Consider the following 20899-nt stretch of genomic DNA (forward strand, 5'->3'; position numbering starts at 1 on the left):
TAGAGCGTCTTTGTTATATAGGGGTCGTCAAATTCCTTTGACCACCTCTTTATAAACCCAAGCACGCCCATGGCCTTATTTACCATGGTAGAAATGTGTTCGGAAAACTTTAACTTGGGGTCTAATATAACACCCAGATCATCCACCAGGGTAATTCTCTCAAGAGAACCACCAAATAGGGTGTAGGAAGCCAACAAAGGGCTAGAACGATGAAGTGTCATAACTTTGCATTTCGAGGCATTAAGGTGTAACAAGTTTGCACAACACCACCAGGATAGATCTCTGAGATTATTAAAAACGAGGGAGAACGTTGTGAGTTGCTGCGGACACCGCAACTCTACAGTTATACCCGATACTAAGTCAGTATGGCTCTCCTCCGGCAGACGCCGCTAATATTAAACAACACGACAAAGAGTGCGTGCGAGAGAGACAGAAAATCAGTCTGAGCGTGACGTCGGGCGCTGCGTAGCCACTGCAAATTGATTTGTTCCTATTGGCTATAAAAATGATCCGATCTGATCCAGATTCAGCAATCTGATAGATATGGTCATTATCTATGGTTCTGCGTTTTTAGTTTTCTCGAATCTGCAATATTGTGGATGCAACAGATTTTCGTCCTTTGTGGGGGCGGAAGGGGGTGGGGCGAATGTCTTAGATATACGTTTTATAGTAAGATCTAACAGGAGTGTGGATACCAAATTTGGTTACTCTAGCCTTAATAGTCTCTGAGATTTTTGAATATCCCCAGATTTTCGTCCTTTGCGGGGGCGGAAAGGGGTGTGGCGAAATTTTGAAACAAACTCGTCTCGGTCCGATATATTAGGAGTGTGGATACCAAATTTGGTTGCTCTAGCTTTTGTAGTCTCTGAGATCTAGGCGCTAATGTTTTACTCTAAGCAAAGCCGCCTATGCTACGTGTGTGTTAGAGAGAGACAGGGCGAGAAAAAATGAAATTGTTTTCTTGATGCTGGCTATAATAATAATACGATCCAATTCAGATTCCGCAGTCTTAAAGATATGGTCATTCTCTACAATTCTACGTTTTTGGTTTTCTCATATCTTTAAAATTGTGGATGCCACAGATTTTCGTCTTTTGTGGGGGGGGGAGGGGGCGGGGCGGAGTTTTGAAATATTTTTGTAGCAGTGACATATCACAAAAGTCTGGGTCCAAAACATCGTTGCTCTAGCTCTTATAGTCTTTGAGCACTAGGCGCTGAAGGGGACGGACAGAATCGGTGAGGATGACCATATCTTCTACAGTGCAAAATCTGAACCAGATCGTATAGTGATTTTAGCCAGAATCAAGAAAACAATTTCATTCTTTCTCGCTCTGTCTCTCTCTAACACACAGGTTTCATGGTCGGCTTTGCCAATTGCAAAATATGAGTTCAAGGATCTCATAACCTATAAGAGCCAGAGCAACCAAATTTGGTATCCACACTCCTGTGATATCGGACCTTGACCGTTTCGTGTCCAAATTTCGCCACACCCCCTTCCGCCCCCGCAAAGGACGAAAATCTGGGGCATCCACAAATCTCAAAGACTATTAAGGCTAGAGTAACCAAATTTGGTATCCGCACTCCTGTTTGATCTCACTATAAAACGTATATCTCAGAATTTCGCCCCACCCCCTTCCGCCCCCACAAAGGACGAAAATCTGTTGCATCCACAATATTACACATTCGAGAAAACTAAAAGCGCTGAATCATAGATAATGACCATATCTATCAGACTGCTGAATCTGGATCAGATCGGATCATTTTTATACCCAAAAGGAACAAATCAATTTGCAGCTGCTACGCAGCGCCCGACGTCACGCTCAGACTGATTTTCTGTCTCTCTCGCACGCACTCTTTGTCGTGTGGTTCAATATTAGCGGCGTCTGCCGCAGGAGAGCCATACTGACTTAGTATCGGGTATAACTGTAGAGTTGCGGTGTCCGCAGCAACTGACAACGTTCCACCTCGTTTATTGTCGGTTTGCATATCAATTTGCATTCAGGGTTTGCCTGGCTTTGATGCCAATGTGGTCTCTCAGTCAAGGCCATGAAGATCTATGGCCTATTGATTCATGAATAATGTGGAATAAATCATCAAACACATACTCGTGTGTGTGTGTGTGTGTGGATGGCATATGGTTTATATTGGTATTCAATGGGGAGTATTTCATATCTTATATATTTGCAATTAATTATGGCGAAATTGAAATCTGATTGGTTTTCAAACCCTAACCAATTGGATTCCCTATAAATAGCCAGCATATTGGTATATGTATACTAATTATGATTCTAGACAGTTTTTATCTAATGATAAATGTGTTTGGTGCTTAGTTTGGGGTTGGGAATGGGCTGGGTCCCGCGGTTCCGAAATACCGCTTTACACGCACGTTTTTTCAGCTGTTGGAAATGTTTTGTGGCAAACATTTTGGCCATGTTTATTTCAATTTGAAAGCCATTTATTCAAGGCACATACTCCGGCAATGACCAAGGCTCTCTGGCCATTTGGCCATTAATCAATGACAACTCTTTGGTCCAGGTCCAGGTCCTCGTATTCGTACTCGAACTACAACAGCGAAAAAATAACTAAAACGCGACATTTTTATTTGTTTATTTGCATTGATTTTTTTTGCACACTCTATCGAAAATTTATGGCATGCAAAAATACAAGAAAAACGAGACGGAGCGACATTTGCATGCAAATTGAGCGCCAAATGCGCATTTCAAATTGATTTAAGATACGAACGCCTCAAAAATTGCCTTGAAGTTGTTGCCCCACGTTGCCGCACGTTGCAAGAGCCTAGGCCAATTGAGTCTCAAATGCCAAAGATGAAAACCGACTGTTACTGTTACAGTATCTGTATCTGCATTTGCATCTGAATCTGCAGCTATGTCTGTGGAGCTAAAGCTGAAACGGCATTTTGTGCAATACATTTCTGATTTCAGAGTTTCGGCGAGATATTGTTTATTGAGTCCTCGGAAATTGAAATATTCTTTGATCTAACACAGCTGCGGAGCTGACAACTGGATGGGCAACAATGGGATCAAATGGTTAAAATCGCTGGCATTATGGTGAAAACAATCGACAGACTTATACATATGTGGGAGATTTTGCAGGATAGATCTCTGAGATTATTAAAAACGAGGGGGAACGTTGTGAGTTGCTGCGGACACCGCAACTCTACAGTTATACCCGATACTAAGTCAGTATGGCTCTCCTCCGGCAGACGCCGCTAATATTAAACAACACGACAAAGAGTGCGTGCGAGAGAGACAGAAAATCAGTCTGAGCGTGACGTCGGGCGCTGCGTAGCCACTGCAAATTTATTTGTTCCTATTGGCTATAAAAATGATCCGATCTGATCCAGATTCAGCAATCTGATAGATATGGTCATTATCTATGATTCTGCGTTTTTAGTTTTCTCGAATGTGCAATATTGTGGATGCAACAGATTTTCGTCCTTTGTGGGGGCGGAAGGGGGTGGGGCGAAATTTTGAGATACACGTTTTATAGTGAGATCTAACAGAATTGCGGATACCAAATTTGGTTACTCTAGTCTTAATAGTCTCTGAGATTTTTGAATATCCCCAGATTTTCGTCCTTTGCGGGGGCGGAATGGGGTGTGGCGAAATTTTGAAACAAACTCGTCTCGGTCCGATATATTAGGAGTGTGGATACCAAATTTGGTTGCTCTAGCTTTTGTAGTCTCTGAGATCTAGGCGCTAATGTTTTACTCTAAGCAAAGCCGCCTATGCTACGTGTGTGTTAGAGAGAGACAGGGCGAGAAAAAATGAAATTGTTTTCTTGATGCTGGCTATAATAATAATACGATCCAATTCAGATTCCGCAGTCTTAAAGATATGGTCATTCTCTACAATTCTACGTTTTTGTTTTCTCATATCTTTAAAATTGTGGATGCCACAGATTTTCGTCCTTTGTGGGGGCGGAAGTGGGCGGGGCGAAGTTTTGAAATATTTTTGTAGCAGTGACATATCACAAAAGTCTGGGTCCAAAACATCGTTGCTCTAGCTCTTATAGTCTTTGAGCACTAGGCGCTGAAGGGGACGGACAGACGGACAGACAGACAGGGCTCAATCGACTCGGCTAATGATGCTGATCAAGAATATATATACTTTATGGGGTCGGAAACGATTACTTCTGGACGTTACACACATCCATCCACTTTTACCACAAATCTAATATACCCCAATACTCATTTTGAGTATCGGGTATAAAAACGAGGGGGAACGTTGTGAGTTGCTGCGGACACCGCAACTCTACGGTTATACCCGATTTTAAGTCAGTATGGCTCTCCTCCGGCAGACGCCGCTAATATTAAACGACACGACTAAGAGTGCGTGCGAGAGAGACAGAAAATCAGTCTGAGCGTGACGTCGGGCGCTGCGTAGCCACTGCAAATTGATTTGTTCCTATTGGCTATAAAAATGATCTGATCTGATTCAGATTCAGCAATCTGATAGATATGGTCATTATCTATGATTCTGCGTTTTTAGTTTTCTCGAATGTGCAATATTGTGGATGCAACAGATTTTCGTTCTTTGTGGGGGCGGAAGGGGGTGGGGCGAAATTTTGAGATACACGTTTTATAGTGAGATCTAACAGAAGTGCGGATAACAAATTTGGTTACTCTAGCCTTAATAGTCTCTGAGATTTGTGGATGCCCCAGATTTTCGTCCTTTGCGGGGCGGAAAGGGGTGTGGCGAAATTTGGACACGAAACGGTCAAGGTCCGATATCACAGGAGTGTGGATACCAAATTTGTTTGCTCTGGCTCTTATAGGTTCTGAGATCCTTGAACTCATATTTTGCAATTGACAAAACCGACCATGAAACCTGTGTGTTAGAGAGAGACAGAGCGAGAAAGAATGAAATTGTTTTCTTGATTCTGGCTATAATAATTATACGATCTGGTTGAGATCTTACACTCTAGAACATATAGTCATCCTCTACGATTTTGCGTTTTTGGTTTTACCGTACCTTTAAAAATGTAGATGCCACAGATTTTCGTCCTTTGTGGGGGCGGAAGTGGGCGGGGCGAAGTTTTGAGATATTTTTGTAGCAGTGACATATCACAGACATCTGGATCCAAAACATCGTTGCTCTAGCTCTTATAGTCTTTGAGCACTAGGCGCTGAAGGGGACGGACGGACGGACGGACGGACGGACGGGTATAATGAGTATTGAGGTATATTAGATTTGTGGTAAAAGTGGATGTGTGTAACGTCCAGAAGGAATCGTTTCCGACCCCATAAAGTATATATATTCTTGATCAGCATCAATAGCCGAGTCGATTGAGCCCTGTATGTCTGTCCGTCTGTCCGTCCGTCCGTCCCCTTCAGCGCCTAGTGCTCAAAGACTATAAGAGCTAGAGCAACGATGTTTTGGATCCAGACTTCTGTGATATGTCACTGCTACAAAAATATTTCAAAACTTCGCCCCGCCCACTTCCGCCCCCACAAAAAACGAAAATCTGTGGCATCCACATTTTTAAAGATACGATAAAACCAAAAACGCAGAATCGGTGAGGATGACCATATCTTCTACAGTGCAAAATCTGAACCAGATCGTATAGTGATTTTAGCCAGAATCAAGAAAACAATTTCATTCTTTCTCGCTCTGTCTCTCTCTAACACACAGGTTTCATGGTCGGCTTTGCCAATTGCAAAATATGAGTTCAAGGATCTCATAACCTATAAGAGCCAGAGCAACCAAATTTGGTATCCACACTCCTGTGATATCGGACCTTGACCGTTTCGTGTCCAAATTTCGCCACACCGCCTTCCGCCCCGCAAAGGACGAAAATCTGGGGCATTTACAAATCTCAAAGACTATTAAGGCTAGAGTAACCAAATTTGGTATCCACACTCCTGTTAGATCTCACTATAAAACGTTTATCTCAGAATTTCGCCCCACCCCCTTCCGCCCCCACAAAGGACGAAAATCTGTTGCATCCACAATATTACACATTCGAGAAAACTAAAAGCGCTGAATCATAGATAATGACCATATCTATCAGACTGCTGAATCTGGATCAGATCGGATCATTTTTATACCCAAAAGGAACAAATCAATTTGCAGTTGCTACGCAGCGCCCGACGTCACGCTCAGACTGATTTTCTGTCTCTCTCGCACGCACTCTTTGTCGTGTGGTTCAATATTAGCGGCGTCTGCCGCAGGAGAGCCATACTGACTTAGTATCGGGTATAACTGTAGAGTTGCGGTGTCCGCAGCAACTCATAACGTTCCACCTCGTTTATTGTCGGTTTGCATATCAATTTGCATTCAGGGTTTGCCTGGCTTTGATGCCAATGTGGTCTCTCAGTCAAGGCCATGAAGATCTATGGCCTATTGATTCATGAATAATGTGGAATAAATCATCAAACACATACTCGTGTGTGTGTGTGTGTGTGGATGGCATATGGTTTATATTGGTATTCAATGGGGAGTATTTCATATCTTATCTATTTGCAATTAATTATGGCGAAATTGAAATCTGATTGGTTTTCAAACCCTAACCAATTGGATTCCCTATAAATAGCCAGCATATTGGTATATGTATACTAATTATGATTCTAGACAGTTTTTATCTAATGATAAATGTGTTTGGTGCTTAGTTTGGGGTTGGGAATGGGCTGGGTCCCGCGGTTCCGAAATACCGCTTTACACGCACGTTTTTTCAGCTGTTGGAAATGTTTTGTGGCAAACATTTTGGCCATGTTTATTTCAATTTGAAAGCCATTTATTCAAGGCCATTAATCAATGACAACTCTTTGGTCCAGGTCCAGGTCCTCGTATTCGTACTCGAACTACAACAGCGAAAAAATAACTAAAACGCGACATTTTTATTTGTTTATTTGCATTGATTTTTTTTGCACACTCTATCGAAAATTTATGGCATGCAAAAATACAAGAAAAATGAGACGGAGCGACATTTGCATGCAAATTGAGCGCCAAATGCGCATTTCAAATTGATTTAAGATACGAACGCCTCAAAAATTGCCTTGAAGTTGTTGCCCCACGTTGCCGCACGTTGCAAGAGCCTAGGCCAATTGAGTCTCAAATGCCAAAGATGAAAACCGACTGTTACTGTTACAGTATCTGTATCTGCATTTGCATCTGAATCTGCAGCTATGTCTGTGGAGCTAAAGCTGAAACTGCATTTTGTGCAATACATTTCTGATTTCAGAGTTTCGGCGAGATCTTGTTTATTGAGTCCTCGGAAATTGAAATATTCTTTGATCTAACACAGCTGCGGAGCTGACAACTGGATGGGCAACAATGGGATCAAATGGTTAAAATCGCTGGCGTTATGGTGAAAACAATCGACAGACTTATACATATGTGGGAGATTTTGCAGGATAGATCTCTGAGATTATTAAAAACGAGGGGGAACGTTGTGAGTTGCTGCGGACACCGCAACTCTACAGTTATACCCGATACTAAGTCAGTATGGCTCTCCTCCGGCAGACGCCGCTAATATTAAACAACACGACAAAGAGTGCGTGCGAGAGAGACAGAAAATCAGTCTGAGCGTGACGTCGGGCGCTGCGTATCCACTGCAAATTGATTTGTTCCTATTGGCTATAAAAATGATCCGATCTGATCCAGATTCAGCAATCTGATAGATATGGTCATTATCTATGGTTCTGCGTTTTTAGTTTTCTCGAATCTGCAATATTGTGGATGCAACAGATTTTCGTCCTTTGTGGGGGCGGAAGGGGGTGGGGCGAATGTCTGAGATAAACGTTTTATAGTAAGATCTTACAGGAGTGTGGATACCAAATTTGGTTACTCTAGCCTTAATAGTCTCTGAGAGTTTTGAATATCCCCAGATTTTCGTCCTTTGCGGGGGCGGAAAGGGGTGTGGCGAAATTTTGAAACAAACTCGTCTCGGTCCGATATATTAGGAGTGTGGATACCAAATTTGGTTGCTCTAGCTTTTGTAGTCTCTGAGATCTAGGCGCTAATGTTTTACTCTAAGCAAAGCCGCCTATGCTACGTGTGTGTTAGAGAGAGACAGGGCGAGAAAAAATGAAATTGTTTTCTTGATGCTGGCTATAATAATAATACGATCCAATTCAGATTCCGCAGTCTTAAAGATATGGTCATTCTCTACAATTCTACGTTTTTGTTTTCTCATATCTTTAAAATTGTGGATGCCACAGATTTTCGTCCTTTGTGGGGGCGGAAGGGGGCGGGGCGAAGTTTTGAAATATTTTTGTAGCAGTGACATATCACAAAAGTCTGGGTCCAAAACATCGTTGCTCTAGCTCTTATAGTCTTTGAGCACTAGGCGCTGAAGGGGACGGACAGACGGACAGACAGACAGGGCTAAATCGACTCGGCTAATGATGCTGATCAAGAATATATATACTTTATGGGGTCGGAAACGATTACTTCTGGACGTTACACACATCCATCCACTTTTACCACAAATCTAATATACCCCAATACTCATTTTGAGTATCGGGTATAAAAACGAGGGGGAACGTTGTGAGTTGCTGCGGACACCGCAACTCTACGGTTATACCCGATTTTAAGTCAGTATGGCTCTCCTCCGGCAGACGCCGCTAATATTAAACGACACGACTAAGAGTGCGTGCGAGAGAGACAGAAAATCAGTCTGAGCGTGACGTCGGGCGCTGCGTAGCCACTGCAAATTGATTTGTTCCTATTGGCTATAAAAATGATCTGATCTGATTCAGATTCAGCAATCTGATAGATATGGTCATTATCTATGATTCTGCGTTTTTAGTTTTCTCGAATGTGCAATATTGTGGATGCAACAGATTTTCGTTCTTTGTGGGGGCGGAAGGGGGTGGGGCGAAATTTTGAGATACACGTTTTATAGTGAGATCTAACAGAAGTGCGGATATCAAATTTGGTTACTCTAGCCTTAATAGTCTCTGAGATTTGTGGATGCCCCAGATTTTCGTCCTTTGCGGGGGCGGAAAGGGGTGTGGCGAAATTTGGACACGAAACGGTCAAGGTCCGATATCACAGGAGTGTGGATACCAAATTTGTTTGCTCTGGCTCTTATAGGTTCTGAGATCCTTGAACTCATATTTTGCAATTGACAAAACCGACCATGAAACCTGTGTGTTAGAGAGAGACAGAGCGAGAAAGAATGAAATTGTTTTCTTGATTCTGGCTATAATAATTATACGATCTTGTTGAGATCTTACACTCTAGAACATATAGTCATCCTCTACGATTTTGCGTTTTTGGTTTTACCGTACCTTTAAAAATGTAGATGCCACAGATTTTCGTCCTTTGTGGGGGCGGAAGTGGGCGGGGCGAAGTTTTGAGATATTTTTGTAGCAGTGACATATCACAGACATCTGGATCCAAAACATCGTTGCTCTAGCTCTTATAGTCTTTGAGCACTAGGCGCTGAAGGGGACGGACGGACGGACGGACGGACGGACGGGTATAATGAGTATTGGGGTATATTAGATTTGTGGTAAAAGTGGATGTGTGTAACGTCCAGAAGGAATCGTTTCCGACCCCATAAAGTATATATATTCTTGATCAGCATCAATAGCCGAGTCGATTGAGCCCTGTATGTCTGTCCGTCTGTCCGTCCGTCCGTCCCCTTCAGCGCCTAGTGCTCAAAGACTATAAGAGCTAGAGCAACGATGTTTTGGATCCAGACTTCTGTGATATGTCACTGCTACAAAAATATTTCAAAACTTCGCCCCGCCCACTTCCGCCCCCACAAAAGACGAAAATCTGTGGCATCCACATTTTTAAAGATACGATAAAACCAAAAACGCAGAATCGGTGAGGATGACCATATCTTCTACAGTGCAAAATCTGAACCAGATCGTATAGTGATTTTAGCCAGAATCAAGAAAACAATTTCATTCTTTCTCGCTCTGTCTCTCTCTAACACACAGGTTTCATGGTCGGCTTTGCCAATTGCAAAATATGAGTTCAAGGATCTCATAACCTATAAGAGCCAGAGCAACCAAATTTGGTATCCACACTCCTGTGATATCGGACCTTGACCGTTTCGTGTCCAAATTTCGCCACACCGCCTTCCGCCCCCGCAAAGGACGAAAATCTGGGGCATCCACAAATCTCAAAGACTATTAAGGCTAGAGTAACCAAATTTGGTATCCGCACTCCTGTTAGATCTCACTATAAAACGTATATTTCAGAATTCCGCCCCACCCCCCTCCGCCCCCACAAAGGACGAAAACCTGTTGCATCCACAATATTACACATTCGAGAAAACTAAAAGCGCTGAATCATAGATAATGACCATATCTATCAGACTGCTGAATCTGGATCAGATCGGATCATTTTTATACCCAAAAGGAACAAATCAATTTGCAGTTGCTACGCAGCGCCCGACGTCACGCTCAGACTGATTTTCTGTCTCTCTCGCACGCACTCTTTGTCGTGTGGTTCAATATTAGCGGCGTCTGCCGCAGGAGAGCCATACTGACTTAGTATCGGGTATAACTGTAGAGTTGCGGTGTCCGCAGCAACTCACAACGTTCCACCTCGTTTATTGTCGGTTTGCATATCAATTTGCATTCAGGGTTTGCCTGGCTTTGATGCCAATGTGGTCTCTCAGTCAAGGCCATGAAGATCTATGGCCTATTGATTCATGAATAATGTGGAATAAATCATCAAACACATACTCGTGTGTGTGTGTGTGTGTGGATGGCATATGGTTTATATTGGTATTCAATGGGAGTATTTCATATCTTATCTATTTGCAATTAATTATGGCGAAATTGAAATCTGATTGGTTTTCAAACCCTAACCAATTGGATTCCCTATAAATAGCCAGCATATTGGTATATGTATACTAATTATGATTCTAGACAGTTTTTATCTAATGATAAATGTGTTTGGTGCTGAGTTTGGGGTTGGGAATGGGCTGGGTCCCGCGGTTCCGAAATACCGCTTTACACGCACGTTTTTTCAGCTGTTGGAAATGTTTTGTGGCAAACATTTTGGCCATGTTTATTTCAATTTGAAAGCCATTTATTCAAGGCACATACTCCGGCAATTACCAAGGCTCTCTGGCCATTTGGCCATTAATCAATGACAACTCTTTGGTCCAGGTCCAGGTCCTCGTATTCGTACTCGAACTACAACAGCGAAAAAATAATTAAAACGCGACATTTTTATTTGTTTATTTGCATTGATTTTTTTTGCACACTCTATCGAAAATTTATGGCATGCAAAAATACAAGAAAAACGAGACGGAGCGACATTTGCATGCAAATTGAGCGCCAAATGCGCATTTCAAATTGATTTAAGATACGAACGCCTCAAAAATTGCCTTGAAGTTGTTGCCCCACGTTGCCGCACGTTGCAAGAGCCTAGGCCAATTGAGTCTCAAATGCCAAAGATGAAAACCGACTGTTACTGTTACAGTATCTGTATCTGCATTTGCATCTGAATCTGCAGCTATGTCTGTGGAGCTAAAGCTGAAACTGCATTTTGTGCAATACATTTCTGATTTCAGAGTTTCGGCGAGATCTTGTTTATTGAGTCCTCGGAAATTGGAATATTCTTTGATCTAACACAGCTGCGGAGCTGACAACTGGATGGGCAACAATGGGATCAAATGGTTAAAATCGCTGGCGTTATGGTGAAAACAATCGACAGACTTATACATATGTGGGAGATTTTGCAGGATAGATCTCTGAGATTATTAAAAACGAGGGGGAACGTTGTGAGTTGCTGCGGACACCGCAACTCTACAGTTATACCCGATACTAAGTCAGTATGGCTCTCCTCCGGCAGACGCCGCTAATATTAAACAACACGACAAAGAGTGCGTGCGAGAGAGACAGAAAATCAGTCTGAGCGTGACGTCGGGCGCTGCGTAGCCACTGCAAATTGATTTGTTCCTATTGGCTATAAAAATGATCCGATCTGATCCAGATTCAGCAATCTGATAGACATGGTCATTATCTATGGTTCTGCGTTTTTAGTTTTCTCGAATCTGCAATATTGTGGATGCAACAGATTTTGGTCCTTTGTGGGGGCGGAAGGGGGTGGGGCGAATGTCTGAGATATACGTTTTATAGTAAGATCTAACAGGAGTGTGGATACCAAATTTGGTTACTCTAGCCTTAATAGTCTCTGAGATTTTTGAATATCCCCAGATTTTCGTCCTTTGCGGGGGCGGAAAGGGGTGTGGCGAAATTTTGAAACAAACTCGTCTCGGTCTGATATATTAGGAGTGTGGATACCAAATTTGGTTGCTCTAGCTTTTGTAGTCTCTGAGATCTAGGCGATAATGTTTTACTCTAAGCAAAGCCGGCTATGCTACGTGTGTGTTAGAGAGAGACAGGGCGAGAAAAAATGAAATTGTTTTCTTGAAGCTGGCTATAATAACGAGGGGGAACGTAGTGAGTTGCTGCGGACACCGCAACTCTACAGTTATACCCGATACTAAGTCAGTATGGCTCTCCTCCGGCAGACGCCGCTAATATTAAACGACACGACAAAGAGTGCGTGCGAGAGAGACAGAAAATCAGTCTGAGCGTGACGTCGGGGGCTGCGTAGCCACTGCAAATTGATTTGTTCCTTTTGGCTACAAAAATGATCTGATCTGATCCAGATTCAGCAATCTGATAGATATGGTCATTATCTATGATTCTGCGTTTTTAGTTTTCTCGAATGTGCAATATTGTGGATGCAACAGATTTTCGTCCTTTGTGTGGGCGGAAAGGGGTGGGGTGAAATTTTGAGATACACGTTTTATAGTTAGATCTAACAGGAGTGCGGATACCAAATTTGGTTACTCTAGCCTTAATAGTCTTTGAGATTTTTGAATATCCCCAGATTTTCGTCCTTTGCGGTGGCGGAAGGGGGTGTGGCGAAATTTTGAAACAAACTCGTCTCGGTCCGATATATTAGGAGTGTGGATACCAAATTTGGTTGCTCTAGCTTTTGTAGTCTCTGAGATCTAGGCGCTAATGTTTTACTCTAAGCAAAGCCGCCTATGCTACGTGTGTGTTAGAGAGAGACAGGGCGAGAAAGAATGAAATTGTTTTCTTGATGCTGGCTATAATAATTATACGATCTGGTTGAGATCTTACACTCTAGAACATATAAACCTCCTCTACGATTTTGCGTTTTTGGTTTTATCGTACCTTAAAAAATGTAGATGCCACAGCTTTTCGTCCTTTGTGGGGGCGGAAGTGGGCGAAGCGAAGTTTTGAAATATTTTTGTAGCAGTGACATATCACAGAAGTCTGGATCCAAAACATCGTTGCTCTAGCTCTTATAGTCTTAGAGCACTAGGCGCTGAAGGGGACGGACGGACGGACGGACGGACGGACGGACGGACGGACAGACGGACAGACAGACAGGGCTCAATCGACTCGGCTATTGATGCTGATCAAGAATATATATACTTTATGGGGTCGGAAACGATTCCTTCTGGACGTTACACACATCCACTTTTACCACAAATCTAATATACCCCAATACTCATTTTGAGTATCGGGTATAAAAAACTACGAGCAGGGAAATCTTTCATTATCTTTCCATTCAAATAAGTTCCTGGCTTTCATTTTTCATTCCACTGTACAGTCTTTCCCCTCTTTGTGCGAAATTGTTCACACTTTCGTGCGTGGAAATGTCACATGTGCCGCAGCAGAGCAGCGCTAATTGCCAAGAAAAGAAAGCAAAAGTATCTGCCAGGGCGGCAGTACAACTATCAGCACCCTGTTCTATGAATCACCGTCGTCATCATCAGCAGAGCGGGAAGCTGATAAATTGAGTTCTTTCTGGGGAGCTATTTTCGGGGACATCTTCATCGCTCACTCACCTGCCACATCAAAGTACCGGTCCCACGTGCTGTTTCCCAGGCGCCGATCGCGGGCCTCCGTCTGGCCATAGCCGTTGCGCGGACTCAGGTTCAACATCAACTTATTGTTGTTCCTGTCCATGGAAAGGGAGCCTCCCGCATAGGGGGCACCCGCCTTGCGCCGCTTGACCGATGTCCGTTCGAGAGTGCGCTCGAAATCGCTGCAGACCTCGTCCAGGGCGTCGGGCAGGAAGGCCCGCGTCTCCGGCGGACTGATGGCCGGCCGACCGTAGCTCTGATGGCGCTGTTGATAGATCCCCGCATCACTCTCGACGCCCCCGCGCAAGGAGGAGCACGTGGAGGAGGCGGTGCCGAATGGCGACTCGGCTCTTGGCGGGATGCTGCCGTAAGTGAAGCGAGGCACAGACGATGAGCGTGGCCGATAGCACGGCGCTTTGGTATAGGACTGCGACAGACCTGCTCCTCCGACTCCGCGTGGCGAATCTGGATCGCTTTCATGTGCGACCTGCAAGCGGAACACAAAAGGTGACAAGTTAATTGAGTGTGGGGCTGGGCAAGATCAAAGCGGCATCTGGGTCCAACCAGGAGACGGCACTAACATCCGCCAGCCGGCCCTGGACACGTGACTCCGCCTGCCAGTCGCCGCCGAAGAGGCTCTCGAAGCCGAGCATGACCTCCATGGACTTCCGCGAGCGACGGCGATCCCTGCGCCGCTGCTCCTCCTCGCTGGGCTTGGACTGGGCCAGCGCCTCGCAGTAGCGCACAAAGTCCAGGTCGATGTGGTAGCCATAGGGGCAGCAGTTGCAGCTGCGGACCGAGTGGTTCATCCCCAACGACTCGGGACTGGAGATGGAGCTGTTGGTGTTGCCGCCAGCCACCTGACGAGCTGCGAGAGATGGAGAAAAAAAGAGGGAGATGGGAATCAAAGGAATTCAAGATGTATCTAAATGTCACTATCAAGGTCAAGTCAGCAGCCGATTCTCGGTATTGGCGACCACATTCGAACAAAAGGTGTATCTGCGTCGCAGCCAGAGCCACACCTGCTCTTCGCCGCCAAACATGTTTCGGCTTTGGTAATCTGAGCGTCCACAAAGGCGCTCTTCTCGGAACGCAGTCGTCTCGGCTGTGTATCCGTAAGATAAATGCGTGCCTTGTTTATGTTTAATTGCGGCATATAATAACTAATTTGGTTAATTTAGATAAACCACTTTTGGCCAGCTGAATCACTTTGAATGGCATGTGCAGCCCGCAGCACTTTCAGATACAATATACATTCGTACGAGTGTGTATCTGCTCTGGCATTGATTGAAACAATTAGCAATCAAGGAAAATAATAATTAAATAATGATTCAAGCATTTGATGATTGCATTTAGCACAAGTTGAAGGACAAATTACGTAGTGGAAATAATTGTATCTTTAAATAAATGATTTTTTACTCGTTGGATGGATCACCTCACCACTAAGTTCCCTATGATATATTTATACATTTTTTATCTACAAGGTCTTTCGCATTTATCCCTCCCACTTTTCACTGACTTTCTTGGTCAACAACCGCCTCTGACTGAGGTTGGGGCTGCGGCCTCTTAGCCTCATACCAGAGCCACAAGACCCCACACCAGAACAGATTCCACAACATTTAAATGGTTACTTGGGTTTGCACTTAAAACATTTGAAATTCTTGCAGCTCAGCGGCAGACCTCCAATTCCAATTCGGATTGCGACCCACCAACGATAGCAAGTATCTAAGAGGCTAAGAAATATTTAAAAAATTCGTTCTACTCCCACCGCACGTCTACGCCCAACTGGGCGGTTAGGCGGTGTCATATTCTCACTATATTCATCATCATGCAGCAAATTAGACCCGATAAGATACGCGGCCATTTAGCATTGCTTATCAGGTCGAAGAGAGCGCACCCAGTTCGCGACTTTACGGCAGCGCCATCTCTTGGCGAACTACAATTAGTTCCGATCGAATCTCTCTGCCACTTTTCACTTTTCATTCACAAAAAGCAAACCAGACGACGGTGGGCGTTGGTCGTGGGCGTGGGCATGTCTTGGGAAAGTGTTGGCGCTGCACCACACGACGTATACGTGTTGGACCACGTTAAGAGACCGCATATTGATGAGCTTCAGCAGCCGTAATTAGCAGGCGGCTACAGGGCCATGGCCAAAGCTGTTCACCAGCTTAATTATCACCGATAGAGCCACACATCCACCCACTCAACCACTCAATCAGTGCCGCGTTTTTGGCATTCAATGGGATTTTGGCTTTGGTGGGCGTGCCGAGAATGCAGTTTGCATCCATATTAAGAGCATGTAGCTTTAATGTAGTACTGATTTGTTTAACACAAAGTTTAACTTTCACTTTGGCGTGTAATTGCAACTGCAAGTCTTTGAACTCAATCCGCAATCATTTCAAGTTAAATTTAAAGTTAACAACTTTATTTGCACACAATCTGTTATCCATGTAAGGGCGCCTACATAAATCGTATTCCGGCACCCGACTCACATAAAAATTAAGAAATTAGCCCAGCACTTAAGTTACGATCATGCTCAGGCCGAGCACGTAGCCGATGTTGGGTCTCCACATGTCCCACGTCCCATGCTCGATGTCCCAGTCGCTGTACCCGTTCCAATTATCATTATCATGATCGCTCTCCGGCGTATCGGTCTTCTGTAATGACTACATTTTCGCGTAGGCGTGCTACTGAATGATGCACGGATGCTGTCCGGCATACAAATGAACTCGACTTGTGAATGAAATTCGTAAAAAGCCCACCAAAAACCAAAGACATATATCTTCGATATGGGAATACACTGCCAAAATTGCTAAAAATATATCTTTAGATAGTCTTCCATTAGCCGATAGCTGGGATGCCTGCTTAGAAATCTGAGAAGATATTTATGGGGCCTTCGATCTGTCCATTTGTCATCCTGCCATAGTTCCATTCCGGAGAATTGAATTTCCGTCCATCTCAGATCTTTAAAACACATCGAAGATGAATTTCCATACCATAACAGGCATACCCTGGTCAAAGGGTATACAAAAATACCGAAACCAAACTGGTTGTTCGACTGACATGTCTACAATTTGCTAGTATGGCGGCTGGGGCTGGGGCTGGTGTTGCTACACAGGTAGGCGGCAGTGGAAGTTGCAGTCGCACTGGCAGTGTCTGCCAACGCTGTTCGATCTAATTGCATGCCCGAACCAAAAACACAACCAGATATATTGTAGCATAAATGAATAATGGCTATATTCATATTTGGCGTCTAAATGAAAATCAAGTGTTTTCGAGTTTGGAGAGATACGCCTCGCCCTCCTATAGATTTTTCTAACAATTTGTTTGTAATTCAATATTTAACAATTTCGAGTGTTTTTTATATCGCTTAGACTTTTTGAACTCATTCCCCATTCCTTCGGTTTATTTTCTCTTCAGACATTAGATTTTCCTTTTTATTTTCTTTAGAATGCTCCCCAGACGCGTCGCGGGGTATTCATTTCTTGACTTTTAATTACCCAATTAATGCTGGCCCTACCCTAGTCGAGTGCCTCCTGTGGCCATTGTAGCGGATGTTTCTGGTTTTATTTTTTATGATTCTTTGAACGTGTCATAAAGTTCGTGTGTGGCTAATGAGTGGATTTCGGCGGCCAGGTGACATTTACATTTCCCATTTTAATTGTCGCAATTAACGCCAGAGCCGAATGAGCGAATGGCACATGAGCTATCAACACGGGCCACGCCCACAGCCTGAGCTGTCACCTCACATCCGCCTGTCATAAATTGGCAAACGAGAAAGAGACCAAATTATTTGATATCGCGGTAAATATTTCAGTTTAAGCCCGAAACCAGTTTGGGTCTTGGCTTTGGGCTTAATTAAACGTCGCAGTCGGAGGATCGATCGGCTGGTGGAGCATGGGTCTTGCCAAAAGTGATTTCCATTAGGGAGTCGAAAGATATTTTCTTAGCCGCGGGCGTGGGTCGAATCGCGTCTGGACGTTGGAAAAGTGCGTTGCGGCGCCCAGTCCGAGTGATGCACTGACAAATTTGCCTTTTCGGCCAAGTTAAGTGTGTCTTTAACACTGTATCTGCAACACAGACCACAATTGTGGGTGTTGGCCTGGTCCGCACTGGCGGCTTTGTGCGGGCATCACGTTGACCCACATCCGATGTGGCTGTTGTTGTTGCCTGTAGAATGCCAGTCATGTGGGGGTCTAAGAAACGTTTCTAGCTTTAAAGCCGGGGCCCACGCCAGGTCTTAACTTACCATTTTCCTCAATGAAGGCGCGTTGACTTCGCAAAACCAGCGACCTGGAAAGACACAAATCGGACAAAAGAAATTCTTGTTAGGAAATTGGCAAATGGAAAAGCAAATAGTAATATCTAGAGCCAAAGAAAACGTAAACACATAGAGTTTATGGAGCTTAGGGCTAACCAAACAACCAGCGGCGAGTAAAGTCGCTTGCGAAACGCTAGGAAAACGCCCGGAAAGCGTTTCGCATCGCCTCGAGTCACAGTGCTTTGGCTGAGACAATTGTCATTTAAAAATAATTCAGTGCAGCACACACGGCAAAGGCACAGATACACTAGCAGATATAGACAAAAATACCCGAGTGGATGGATGGACAGGAGCCACACTTGCCGGAGGGAGGAAATTATAATAAAATATATCAAGCTGTCAGCGTTTTGAGTTCTTGTTGTCGCCCCCTTTGTTCGGTATTTGGAAACATCTTTGGAAATATGCGCGTGCTACAAAATCCACAATAATCTGTTTGCCATGCCATCGGAGGAGAGCAGGATACGACTCCACGGTATGGCCTCCCATATCCCATCCCCAGAACTCATTAGTGAACTTTGCTGCTCTTTCTTTCTCTTTCCGGGAAAATGTAACATTCGTGCTGCATTTTTCATTTTTTCACTTTGTTGGAAACGGAAACTGCAGTTATTTATAATTTGTTTGGGTCCACAAGGAACGGGGCACGGGGAACGGCGAATGGGGATCCAATCCAAAAATCCTCATGCAATTAGTCAATCCCCCCAAAACAGGAGAATGGCAATGTTTTGCCTTTAATTTTTGTGTAATATTTTATTAATTACCTGTCATGTTTTGCTGATATAAAAATAATACTACTTGTACATAAAGAATACCGAATGGAAAGCCGTCTTGCAATTTGCTGCCATATTTTTGAGTCATTTTTCATGTTTCCATCTTTTGGGCGAATTGAAAATTTATGTAAAATGAAAATTTATGCGTCATCTGATTTATGCGGCTGGTATGTTGTTGCATGAATGGAAAAGGCCTGACATGGACACACTCCCCCAACTCCACATCCCCATCCCCATCCCCATCTCAGTCCCAGTTGCCCCGGTGCATTCATGGGGAACGAGTTGCCGCATCGCGTTTTTTTGGGATTGCAGACCAAATTAATATGCGTGTTTATGATTATGATACACCCATCTTGTTGGGTTATTCCAATTCCTATTCCCCACCCTGCCTGGATCAGTTCGGTGCTGATGTCTAGCCACAATTTGTTGTGACTGTTCCTGGTTGAGCGTGGAGCGTTGTCATAATTATAAATTAAGATAATTGGCTTCGATTTTGTGGCAGACAAAGTTGTGGAGCTGGCTGCCAAATAATAAAAGTTTCATCTCCACTATAGTTCCCCCCGACTGGCCGGAATGGCCTGAACACACATCAGTCTCATATTTTTGGAGTATTTCCTCGATCACACCCTCCACACCGCCGCCACAAACCAAGCCATAATCAGAGATCGCTACCACGATTCTCCCACACTCGGCGTGTGAGTTGATCCCTTTTTTGGAGCTCTGATGATATCGATCTGGGCGGATCGGGTCGCATTATCATTACCTCCAGAAGCGCTTGTCTGCTTCCTGCTCGGTGGGCGTCAGGTTTCTTATCTTTTCGGCAAACTCTGACTCATTGTACTGCGGCTGGCTGGAGAGAATCATATCGCCGGCATACGTAATGTGCTAGTGGCATTTATTGGATGGCATTTAATTAGCATTTGGCTTCGCATTTCGCCTTTAATGCACCTATTTTTAGCTAATGGAAATTCTATGCCGAAATTAATTAACTTTAAGGCAACAGAACGATACGACACGACACGACACGACACACACTCGCTGCACTCTGGTTTAGTTCAGTTTTCGGCTGACTCAGAGCTGGACATTTTTAGTTGCCCGTACTTCGTTCAGATATACGTATTTTACGTCTTTTTGGTTGCTGGTTTCTGTGCGAGTTAGGCGCTCCGCGCTCGAAAATCGCCCGAATCGAACTGAATGAACTTAATGCTCTGTAACGCATGTCCCCCCTGTCCCCCTGTCCGCCTGTCCGTGTGTTTGTGTATATTTGTTTTGTGTAGGTCTCTCGCTGCATGGGTGTGCGTTGCCGTATCTTTTGTGTTTGTTTTGGTTGTCGACCATAAAAGAGCGGCGCACTGGCAATCACAGAACCCCAGCGAACCGATACCCAACGAGGGGGAACGTTGTGAGTTGCTGCGGACACCGCAACTCTACAGTTATACCCGATACTAAGTCAGTATGGCTCTCCTCCGGCAGACGCCGCTAATATTAAACGAGGCTACGCAGCGTAGCCACTGCAAATTGATTTGTTCCTTTTGGCTATAAAAATGATCTGATCTGATTCAGATTCAGCAATCTGATAGATATGATCATTATCTATGATTCTGCGTTTTTAGTTTTCTTGTATCCTCAATATTATGGATGCAACAGTTTTTCGTCCTTTGAAGAGGCGGAAGGGGGTGGGGTGAAATTTTGAGATATACGTTTTATAGTGAGATCTTACAGAAGTGCGGATACTAATTTTGGTTATTCTAGCGCTAATAGTCTCTGAGATTTGTGGATGCCCCAGATTTTCGGCCTTTACGGGGGCGGAAGGGAATGTGGCGAAATTTTGACATAAAACGGTCAAGGTCCGATATCACAGAAGTGTGGATACCAAATTTGGTTGCTCTAGCTCTTATGGGTTCTGAGATCCTTGAACTCATATTTTGCAATTGGCAAAGCCGACCATGAAACCTGTGTGTTAGAGAGAG

At 44.1% G+C, this 20899-nt stretch overlaps 1 protein-coding gene across 2 annotated transcripts in view; it reads right to left on the minus strand.

The window, feature by feature from the left end:
• Positions 1 to 20106, minus strand: part of LOC117185687 (KN motif and ankyrin repeat domain-containing protein 1-like) — a 41166-nt gene extending 21060 nt beyond the window's left edge. Inside the window, exons 1-4 of one of the 2 annotated variants that reach the window (XM_033396868.1) lie at positions 19693 to 20106; positions 18091 to 18134; positions 14423 to 14709; positions 13824 to 14328 (exon numbers count right to left, since the gene is read on the minus strand). In XM_033396868.1, the coding sequence (XP_033252759.1) occupies positions 13824 to 14328; positions 14423 to 14709; positions 18091 to 18134; positions 19693 to 19793 (937 nt within the window). In that variant the 5' untranslated portion in view covers positions 19794 to 20106. Of the gene's footprint in view, positions 1 to 13823; positions 14329 to 14422; positions 14710 to 15360; positions 15476 to 18090; positions 18135 to 19692 lie in introns of those variants that run through there. The other variant, XM_033396869.1, reaches the window with a different exon arrangement.
• Positions 20107 to 20899: the final 793 nt, after the last annotated feature.

This window comes from Drosophila miranda, assembly GCF_003369915.1.
Source record: "Drosophila miranda strain MSH22 chromosome Y unlocalized genomic scaffold, D.miranda_PacBio2.1 Contig_Y2_pilon, whole genome shotgun sequence".
NCBI lineage: Eukaryota > Metazoa > Arthropoda > Insecta > Diptera > Drosophilidae > Drosophila > Drosophila miranda.